Source organism: Bison bison, unplaced genomic scaffold (genome assembly GCF_000754665.1).
Source record: "Bison bison bison isolate TAMUID 2011002044 unplaced genomic scaffold, Bison_UMD1.0 scf7180017864358, whole genome shotgun sequence".
NCBI lineage: Eukaryota > Metazoa > Chordata > Mammalia > Artiodactyla > Bovidae > Bison > Bison bison.
The window spans coordinates 2,453,635-2,465,678 of record NW_011494930.1 but is presented as its reverse complement, the minus strand read 5'-3'; the positions used below and the strand labels follow the sequence as shown (position 1 = coordinate 2,465,678).

Sequence of the window (12,044 nt, the reverse complement as noted above, 5' to 3'; positions counted from 1 at the left end):
CTGATGTTGAAGCTGAAACTCCAATACTTTGGCCACCTGATGGGAAGAGCTGACTCATTTGAAAAGACCCTGATGCTGGGAAAGATTGAGAGCAGGAGAAGGGGATGACAGAGGATGAGATGGTTGGATGGCATCACTGACTCAATGCACATGCGTTTGAGTGGACCCTGGGAGTTGGTTATGGACAAGGAGGCCTAGCGTGCTACAGTTCATGTGGTCACAAAGAGTTGAACATGACTGAGAGACTGAACTGAAATGAACTGGAGGAATACTGTCCTAAGGTTATGAATGTGAAATGTAAGATGTGGTAATAGTTTAATATATTGTAGTTCTCTTACCACATGGTCCACTCACTTTCCATTTGATGTTTTGTTTTTTAAATATTTCCATCAAATCACACACTGGGTTGTTTGTGAAACCAATAATATTTAACTTCTATAAACTTCTGAATCCAGCAAAACTTGTGTTATAAATTTACCTAAAGGGTCAAAAATATTTCCCTTATCAAGATGTTTTTCCCAATCTTGGCCTATAGATTTATAGCAGTGGTCCATCCTAGGATATCTTAATCAACCATCTGCACCCATGAATTTCACACTTGTGATAGCTGCCACATTTCCAAAGTCTGGCAGCTAAAGTTCACACATTTTAAAACTCTTCCACCAATCTTCCTAACTCTTAGAGCTAAGATTTTCATCTGACATTGATTTTTGGATTTCTTTGCTACAAGAAAAAAAAGTCTTATCTCAAAAATTCATACACTGAACACTAGACCATTTTGTAAAAATACTTTAGCTCAAGCATCAAAAACAGTGACAGGGAGCATCTACTCATACTGAGATGCAGTCTTGTGTGAATTCCAATAACTATGAGACATTTTCCTACAGATTGCAGGATATAGACACCGAGAACTCTATCTGTTTATGCTTAATGCAGTTTACTGGGAAAAGGGAATTGAGTATAATAAAGGGAAATAACAATAAAATTTATAGATCAAAGATGCTTTGCAAGGGTAATATGCATTTATGGCATGAAAACACATTTTTTTTTTTTTTTTTTTTTGGCCTCTATTTTAACCATTATGGGGCTCTATGTTTACGATGACAGAGGCTTGACAAGAAGATAAAACTTAAACATGACAGTTAGTTTAAATTCCACACCTTACTTGAAATCTAATTTTGGAACTATTTTCTTTGACACTTGGCTTGGAAAAATTTTATGCAGCTGAAGTTAGCTATTAGGTCACTCCAAGATCAGAAAATCTGGATTGAATTCTAGTGCTTATCTCTAGCTAGTTCTGTGACCCAGGGCAAGCTATTCCATCTTTCTAGTCTTCAAATTATGCTTCAGTAACATGAACATATAAATGTGATGGTTCCTAACAGTCAAATATCCTGTGATTTTTTTTTTTTCTTAGACATTACCACAGGGTAATTACCTTGAAGTTTCTAAAATCTTGTTGGTCTGATTTACTCCATTTTCATTAATTACTATTTGTGTGATTTTGAGAAAAATTACATAACCTCTGTGTGTCTCAGTGGTCACATCTGTAAAAAGGTAATGATAATAATAGTACCTACCTAATGGGATTGTTGTCAGGATTAAATGAGCTATATTTTAATAATACTAATATCAAAATGTCCTGTATTTATATATATATATATATAGGAGGACACACATTAAAAAATCATAAATTAACATTTATTAGCATTTAATTCAGAGTAGGCAATGGCACCCCACTCCAGTACTCTTGCCTGGAAAATCCCATGGACGCAGGAGCCTGGTAGGCTGCAGTCCATGGGGTCGCTAAGAGTTGGACATGACTGAGTGACTTCAGTTTAACTTTTCACTTTCATGCATTGGAGGAGGAAATGGCAACCCACTCAGTGTTCTTGCCTGGAGAATCCCAGGGACAGGGGAGCCTGGCGGGCTGTGTGGTTCATAGAAAATTATTTTAATTATAACTCATTTATTTTCTACACAAAAGTAAGAAAAGTGTTCAATTAATGACTAAATCCTAGAGGTCTATGGGGGATATCAATTCTTTACTCAAAACATGCAGAAATGAAAATGATATAAAAATGGATATAATTCTTAGGAATTTAAAATTGGATTTTAATGGGTTTAAATATCTGAATGGGCCCTTTAAAGATTTACATGAACGTTTATGAATGAAACATTTATTTCTTCAATAGAGTAACTGAGTTATTATTGGATGAAATAAGGGTGAGTAATGGCACAAATCCCTGTGTTCTAGACTCATAACACATAGTGATGAGGAACAATCAAAGGGTTAAAAATTATAATTCTTCTCTCAACTGTCAAATGATTAAGATTTTGGAGAAAGAAATATAAAGAAAATAAAAGTAAAATGGGAAGAAGACTATATTCTGTAGTTTAGAAGAATGTTGCTAAATAGTTAGATCCACACAAATAAAAAGGAAAATACATGGAGAAGGAATTAGGGGACAAGCTTCCCCAAATGTCACTTTGTCCACCTCAGTTAATGGTATATCCAAAAAGAAGTTGCTTGTCCAATCGAATTTCTATTAACCAAAGTAGTTTCTCTGACCTACATTATACCTGGGGCTTTGACAATGATATATCCCTTTAGTTGGCAAAAAACACTGTACTGTTAACAATAATCAAAACATTTTCAATACATTTAAGGGAATAGAGGAAAAAAAAAACTAGCTTCAATGAGAAAATAGAATAAACACAAACACACCAGAACACACATACATTTACACCAATACATATGCTCTATCAATCCATCATCTTTTACATCTATGATAGGGGAAAATAGGTGAAACAAGTATGTGTGCATTAATGTTAAAGTCAACTATTAAAGCACAACTCATTAAAAATGTGGAACTTTTATTGCACAGTGTGAACATACTTAGCACTATTAAACTATATACTTAAAATGGTTAAAGTAGTAAATTTCATGCTATGTGTTTATCACAATTTTTAATGAAAAATAATAGATTTGTACATTCAGCCATACTAGAATAATTGGTACTGTAATAGCTCTACCCAAATTAAAAATGAATAAATAAATAAAAGAATATTATACAATGAAGACATTAAGAGAAAAAAGAAAAACATGACTATTTTTATTTTTAATTCAAATATACAGGAAAATAAACGATCAAGCTGAGAAAAAGTCATTAAAAAATAAAAGATTAATGAAAACCCCAATTTAACCTCTTGATATTAAACATCATTGTCTTCCTTGAGTACAGCAGGTTAAGCAAGTCAATCTTTCAACAAATGGATGTGGGCATTTTTAGCTCAACTAATAAAAATGAATTAAAAATATTTAAAAAGAAAGTTGCCCATTACTGTCTCCAAAAATTGCTAAAAAGCAACACTTTACAGTCATTGACAAGAGCACTATATTTTATAGTTTGACCATTACCAGAAGAGAAAAAGGTTATTCTTCCCTTTTGTTCTAACAGTTTATTTTAAATTGTTTTAAAAAGATACTAATATAAAAATATGACCAAAAAAGAAGGTCAGCAAAGAACATATTTATAAGTTAACTTAGAGTATTTAAAATCACTAGGAAAATGTAAATTGCTCAGTACCAACATGATCTCCATAGAATTATGGCATACCTCGTAATGGCCTTCTTCATTCTCCTGAATATGGAAACCCGCAGAGCTGGGACATTTCTGAGGAGTGACAGGAATATTGTCACTTTTGTTGTGTGAGTTACACTGAAAGAGATTACCAAATAATTGTGACAAACTATTCTATATTAAGAGTGTCTATTGAGAGACATGGTTTGCTAAGCTTCTAATGAAGGAGGTTCCTGTGAACTATCAGGGGTCTTCCTCAAGTAAGTACATGCATTCATATTGAGCCTGTACCAAAAAGGTAAAAAATGGTCCCAGGATAAACAAATTGTGTTTTCACTAAAACTAAAGAAATCTAAGATGTAGTTATTTTACTCCTTCTATTGCAATATTTATTTACTATACTTACAATTTTAGTAGCTAAAGCTTGTATGATGTAATTATTTGTGTGAGGTATTATTCAAATGCTTGATATATATCACATATTATTAAATTGTGACATAGATATTATTATCCCCAGTTACAGATGAGAGAAATGAGACATAAAAATATTTATTTTCCCAAAGTTGGGCTACTACTCAGATCATTCTTCATATCTTCCATGTCTATGTCCTTTATAAATGATACATTTGAAACAGACAAAACTGAAAAATTAAAAGTTAAAGGTCTTAAAGTATTATTTCACATTTTTTCTGTAGCAAATGCAAAATATTTTTAAAAACATGTTGACTAAAATAATTCACCTATAAATGAATATGAATTTTAAAAAAAAGATATAGAATGGCTTGGCTTTTCTCCATGAAAATATTAAAATGATTATTTACCATATTCCTCCAAAAGTTGTTTTGTGTGACAACAAGATATAATTTACTTTCTGTTATCCTTGCCTCCTTCTTTACTAAATCTCTTACTAGTTTCATGGCTGCTTGATCATTTATTAAACATAATATTGGGTTTCTAAGGTCTCCACTTTAATAAAAAACATTGTAGTGCCTCCCCAAAAGGCTCATCACTGACATATAACCTTTCTTCTCCCATAAGACTACAAAGGTATGTATAGATTTTTATGACATAAGTAGGGGAGATAATATTTTTCAAGGTAGAATGCCACTGTTTTGGTTCACCAGTGAAATTTTACTTTCCCCATCCCAAAAAACAAACTTACAAAATTACTTTCAAAACCATTTTCAAAAGCAAGTGAGTTTTAGAGTTTAGTATAATCAAGGTCAGTATATTTTAATCTCAAAACCACCATTTTATATTTTATATATTTATACGTATTTTAAAATATTCACATTACATGTTTTAAAGCTTAAATGTTTTTATTTTAAACTCAGAGAAAGAGCAAATATTCTGAAAATAATTTCAAAATATCCTTCATTACATTTCAAACATCTCAATTATTAATTACCTCATTTATTTTTGTTTGTTTAAGAGACTCTGCAATATAGCAGAGTAGGAAAGCATGACTCTGAAACCTAAGCCTATATTAGAAACCTTTGTCATGAAAAAGAATATATGCCTGTCCTCTCTACAATAACATCATTTTAACCCTGTTTAAAACCTACCTCCTCTAGGAACTTGTTTTGGGTAATAAAACAAATGGTGATTGCATTTAACCTCTGTTTATAATCTTAGTGACTTAGGTATAATTCGTAAAACACTGGTCTGCCAGTATTAATTCTTAGAATGTGCCTGAGTTTGTGTGAACAACTTCACTGTTAATTACGAAGGTCAATCTTAGCTTTCAAAAAAGTTTAGGTTTAAAAGTTATCTTCATCTGTGATGGTCTTAGACATTTTAATCTCTCAATTCATGTCCCTCACTTTTCCTCGTATCTATTCATGCTGATTAATCTTTTTAAAACCTCTCATGTATTATGCAGTTTTTCTCCTTAGAAACATTTCCGCAATTCCTGTGACCCAGCAGTGGTTCTCATCCTGCCTGTATGTAGAATCACTCAGGGAACTTTAAATAAAGTGTCGCTGACTGAGCCCCACCTCACGCCAGATAAATTAGAGCTAAGGCAAAACTATTTTTGAAATCCCCAGGTAATTCTTGTGTGTAGCCAAGAGTTTAGAATCCCTGGGTTAAGGTTTTCATTTCTTTTCTGGCCTCAGGACACTATAGGGAATTTTAGCCTCACTCCTCTTTCAATCTGATCTCTTGTTAATCCTTTTCCTTATTTAACCCATTGTGGATTATGTGATTATTTTATTTTATTATTTTTTTTTGGATGCCTCACAATGCCTCTGAAATTGGAAAAAAAATCCTATGTTTGCATAATACTTTATATCTTTACATATAAATTTTATGTATTATCCACAAGAAACCTCTGCAGAGAGAGGCAGAAAATGTAATCCTACTTTAACAGATGGGGAGTGCAGAGGTTCAGATAGATTCAAAGGCCTCTGTGCAAGGATTTGACCATTGAAATCACTCCTATGTAACAGGACTTGGGATTTGGCTATCCTGACATTTCTCCCTTAAGGGATTTATTCATTTGCTTATTCATTCACATCTTCTATTCTATTTGTTCATTTATTTGATCATCAGATATTTGCTGAGTGCATGCTTTGATTCAGGATTTTAGTGTTTCACCAAGATATGGTATTTCATATCTGCAATGGTCTCACACTAGCAGTGAAGTATAATTGGAAACAAAGAACCATCATGATAAGCATAAGTTGCTAAGGGACAGAGAAAAGAAAACTGTGAGACTCCAGTGAGTCTAGTCTTGAAAAATGTGCTGATGAGGGAATCATGGCCAGTACATTTAGGACAGAACGATCAGCATATGTAAAGGCTAGAGACATGAATTCCCCAGACTTGCCTATGAGCGGCAAGTAGTTCAATAATGCTTTAACCATGGATCGTGTGAGCCATGCCATGAGAATAGGGACAGGGGTTATTAGTACATGAAATTTAACGGTTAGACCAATGATGAGAAGTTACAGAATTGGACTGTAATATGAGAGATGACAACCAAATAATGGAATGGTACTTTATATACAGTGGGTACCAAAGGTGAGCTTTTATCTTCATTCCTTCCCTACTTCCCTAAGGCAGTGATATTATGTAAGCAAAACGAATGCATTTGCAATACAACTTACACTCAGGTAAGTCCTTCCATCTAAACAAGATTTTACCACAATCCCTTTCTTGAGTCTAATTATTTAGCAGCCTCTTATAAACAGAGGCATTAACAGAATAGTTAATGGCATCCAAGGAAAAGTTTAATTCACTGTAATGTTATCACTTTTTAAACTTTTTCAGTGTTATAAGGCCTCCAGGGATTACAAATCTATGAATCAGAGTGAAAAAGAAAGCAAAAATAGCACTGTAAAGAATATTTTGAGAGCCAATATTATTAATAGCCCAAACATTAAGGAAACACATTCTTAAGGGAAAAACAATTTAATTGCTATGTATTCTTCCCAACAAATTTCTAGTTCAATGACAGTTACAGCTGAAAATAGATTGAAAGTTTATTTAAAAGTCTTGAGATTTCATCAACTAAAATTTTTCCATTTTCCAAATTTGATACAAATAACTATAAAATGAGTTATGGTCAAGACAGATTTGCTAAATCAGATTTAATATTGAGGGATTCATATGTACATCAAATTTAAGAGAGGTAGAGCTCTCTAACAACAATCATATTAAATGGAGATCACTGTAAATACATTTATTTTATATTTTCAATTCTATTTGATATTTTCCATTTAATAGTATCTATTTGATTATGTGTATAACTCTTCCCACCCTTAAACACTTGTCATAATTCCTGGGAAATTGCCATTCACTGTCAATAGAAATACCTACACAAATCTGGCTCACAATAAGGAATATTAGTTCTTTCATTTTTGATACAAATTCCTAAGGAAGTACTTCATAGTCAAAATATCAAGAGAAAAACTACAACAGTAACAAAAGCAACAAAAGTTTTATGAAAAATTTTATAACCATTAAGTTAAACACTGCTGTTTTCTTTGCTACAAAGGGGATTCTTTACATGTTTCCACCCAACTCTATAGTAGTAGCCTCTTACTCCTCCTACGTTCTTGCAAATTCAAGGTTGTTTCCCCAAAATCAAGTGTTATTACAAAATCTGTGCAGTCATTATACAGGCGGCCACCTTGTGTTTTTATGCTATAGGTTTCATTAAATAACAATTCCTTTTGTTAAAGCTTCTCACAGAAACTATTATTCCTACTCATTTTAAGAAACTAGAGATTGCTTTCATGAAGAGTTAGTAAACATTCTTCAGTTTTTAATACAAAAGTTCTAAACATCAGTAAAAGATTCACATTTGCAGAAACGAATCTAAAGACTTGTCTGCACTTGGTATCTTCAATCTCTCCACCCATTTCTTTGTACAGCCCATGTGTGTCAAGTTTTTATCACCTCTTATAGTAACTGAAGGGCAATTCACAGTCCTCTTCTCACTTGACACAACTGATAATTCCTTCCTTCCAGATGCATTTGTGTCACTTGCCCTGCAAGGGCCCACGAACTCCTGGGTGTCCTTTTATCGCTCACGCTTTCCTTCTGGAATCATGTAACTGTTCATGTTGGTATTGTCATTGCTAAAACTGAAAAGTTTGGAGAAAATGAAGCTTACTTCCTTAGGAAGTACGTTTTCTGATGGCATTCTCCACTGGTTTCCAATTCTAAACTACTTTCTCAAACAGACACATGAACCATTTACTATTCATAAACAGACAAAGGAAGGGCTTTTCAAATGTTCCTAAACATGCTTATATCAAACCATATATTTTTATGAGTATTTCAGGAAACTGATAAAGTTTATATTTTAAGAGATCCACAGCATATGCTCCGATTTCTGAAAATTTGTTCTAATCACTGAATGTCCTGAAACTTACTCTGTCTCAAATCAGGAAGCCTTGAGCTTGTATTTTCTGTTTGTCTCTAATATCTTCTATGAATCCTTCTTTATTGGCTTATTGTCCTGTCATTATTAAATACGCTTGGAAAACAAAGTTAAAATGCTCATCAAGGTATGTTAACACATAGGTAGTTTCCTTGTGTAATGCATATTTTGATTCAAAATGAAAATGCAGTATAATAAATTTTAAAGCTAAACACCACATAAATAGTATTTGGTTTTAAAATCATAGAAATACAGATGGCTAGAATATATATCAGTGTAGAGATTACTTATATAGAATAAGGAAAAATGATGAACCATAAAAGGATCCAAGGGCTTCCCAAGTGGTCCTTGTGGTAAAGAACTTGCCTATCAGTTCAGGAGAGGTAAGAGACATGGGTTTGATCCTTGGATCAGGAAGATCCCCTGGAAGAAGGCATGGTAACCCACTGCAGTATTCTTGCCTGGAGAATCCCATGGACAGAGGAGTCTGGTAGGCTGAAGTCCATGGGGTAACAAAGAGTCAGACATGACTGAACCAACTGAGCATGCATGCAGACAAAAGGATGCAGAAAGGAATGTCACCTGCATCAGTAGCGTAAAGGTATCTGCTTGTTTATTTTGTTTTTTTAAAAAATGCTTTGCCCCTCTTCTTTTCCTTAAAAAAGTATTTTTCTTAAAAAAATTGGAGACAGAAATATCATAAAATATTAACATATGTTAATTCTGGGTACTAAGGACATAGGTATTTTCCTTACTTCTCTTTACTTTTTCTGAGTTTTTCAAATACCTGAAAATGAGTCAGTACATAGAAAAAGAATTAGCATGGCTTTGTTAAAAATTTGTTCCATCCACTTCAACAAAATTGTAGATAATGGTTATAAAAATGGCTTTATGATCTATAAAATCTTGAAATAATGCATCTTCAGAAGTAAAGGTACTATGTGGAAGATAAATCTCTTCAGATCTGGCTCAGGATCAATCCTCTCCTTTTCAGTAGAAAATGTTTTTCTAAAGCTAGTTGAGGAACATGCTGGTTTTCTTCCTAGGGTACTGTGGCTACTTTCTCTGAATATGTTTTGTTTTCTTTCACTTCACAAGAGAACATGATCCTCCTGTTGACAATTTACTACAATGCCTGCAGCATTACGAGGTATTTCATAAGTATTTTAAGTGAAAATTTTAAGTGAAATGAAAGAATACATGAAAAAAAAAAGCAAGACTTTTTGCAGAGACTTATATTCACCTAGATTATTTTGGCTTCTAACTCCCTGGGTAATAATTTCTTGGTAGCTATTTTCTTTTTTCTTTTAGTCTTTTGTCCCCAGCAGACAAATTCATTGCAAAATGAGTATTCCCCAAACCTACACTTTGTGTTGTAAACGCTAAGACAAAAATATAGTGTGTTCATCTCATAGATTGAGAGAGTACCTGCAGTAAAAACAATTAAAAAAGCAATAGATTTAGTCATCATGCTTTGTTTATCAAACTGGACCTTTGGTAATTCATGAAGTGAAGTGGAGTGAAGTCAAAGTCCCTCAGTCGTGTCCGACTCTTTGCGACCCCGTAGACTATACAGTCCATGGAATTCTCCAGACAAGAATAGTGCAGTGGGCAGCCGTTCCCTTCTCCAGGAGATCTTCCCAACCCAGGGATCAACCCAGGTCTCCCACAGTGCAGACACATTCTTTACCAGCTGAACCACAAGGGAAGCCCTCAGTAATTCATGGCAGGAAGCAATTTCTTCACAATAATATGTCACGTAAGTGGATACATTTGAATTGATCTACCGCATATATGAACAAATTAGCTCTTGTTCAACTTCTTGGCCCTGCACAATTTGACTACCCAGGAGACTTTGCCCATCCAGTCTTGGTTCTTCCAGGGCATCAGACACCCCAGGGGTATGCAAGTTAACTGGGATCTACTTCAAAACTACTTGAACTGGCCAATAACCCTCTGCTTTACGTAAATTCCCCTCCACTCTATTCACAGTCCCCATCCTATATCTCCTTTCAGTCTGGAGATAGCCTTTCTTCTCCTTTCTTGAGGTCCCAAAGGTGCCTCCTCCCCTTCCATCCTTAATAGCACTTGCTGTCTCCTCTGTCCCAAGAAGCATTTCCATTTTTAGTCCAGGTTCACAGAGGCTAGCCAGATGGAGGCAGTCACTGTTGCTCAATGAACAGGGAGAAGTTGACTGCTCCATGTGGAATTTATGAGAAAACAAAGGCTGATTTTATATAGCCTTTTGGCATAGGCCATTAAATAGACCAGATGGCTTCCCTCAATTATAGTTTCCTGTAACAAGTGGTATTAACAGACAAAAATAAGTATTTCTTATTGTGCACTTTGTTATGCAAGCAGGTTACTTTTAAAATATTAGTATAATATTTACTTCTAGCTACTATTATTATAATACACTAAATGGAGTCAATTTATTCTGAAACAGTTAAAATATAGGAATATTTTGTAAAATATCATAACAAATATAAGTTAAAAAGAGGACTGGAAAAATAAGAATGTGGAATTAATGTTTGATGAAATTCAGTAAGTAATTTAAGTTAAGAATACCAGACCACCTGATCTGCTGCTCAACATCACTCATTATCAGAGAAATGCAAATCAAAACCACTATCAGGTACCATTTCACACCAGTCAGAATGGCTGCGATGAAAAAGTCTACAAGTAATAAATGCTGGAGAGGGTGTGGAGAAAAGGGAACCCTCTCACACTGTTGGTGGGAATGCAAACTAGTACAGCCACTATGGAGAACAGTGTGGAGATTCCTTAAAAAACTGGAAATAGAACTGCCTTATGATCCAGCAATCCCACTGCTGGGCATACACACTGAGGAAACCAGAAGGGAAAGAGACACGTGTACCCCAATGTTCATCGCAGCACTGTTTATAATAGCCAGGACATGGAAGCAACCTAGATGTCCATCAGCAGATGAATGGATAAGAAAGCAGTGGTACATATACACAATGGAGTATTACTCAGCCATTAAAAAGAATACATTTGAATCAGTTCTAATGAGGTGGATGAAACTGGAGCCTACTATACAGAGTGAAGTAAGCCAGAAGGAAAAACACCAATACGTATACTAACGCATATATATGGAATTTAGAAAGATGGTAACAATAACCCTGTGTACGAGACAGCAAAAGAGACACTGATGTATAGAACAGTCTTATGGACTCTGTGGGAGAGGGAGAGGGTGGGAAGATTTGGGAGAATGGCATTGAAACATGTAAAATATCATGTATGAAACGAGATGCCAGTCCAGGTTCGATGCACGATACTGGATGCCTGGGGCTAGTGCACTGGGATGACCCAGAGGGATGGTATGGGGAGGGAGGAGGGAGGAGGGTTCGGGATGGGGAACACATGTATACCTGTGGTGGATTCATTTTGATATTTGGCAAAACTAATACAATTATGTAAAGTTTAAAAATAAAATAAAATTAAAAAAAAAAAAAAACATAGGAAAAGGAGTACGTCAAGGCTGTATATTGTCACCCTGTTTATTTAACTTATATGCAGAGTACATCATGAGAAACGCTGGACTGGAA

At 34.4% G+C, this 12,044-nt stretch overlaps 1 protein-coding gene across 2 annotated transcripts in view; it reads right to left on the bottom strand.

The window, feature by feature from the left end:
* PCDH9 (protocadherin 9) overlaps positions 1-12,044 on the bottom strand; it is a 1,139,636-nt gene that overhangs the window by 722,149 nt on the left and 405,443 nt on the right. For both annotated transcript variants that reach the window (XM_010855193.1, XM_010855195.1), the window contains exon 3: positions 3,621-3,722. In XM_010855193.1, the coding sequence (XP_010853495.1) occupies positions 3,621-3,722 (102 nt within the window). The remainder of the gene's footprint in view (positions 1-3,620; positions 3,723-12,044) is intronic.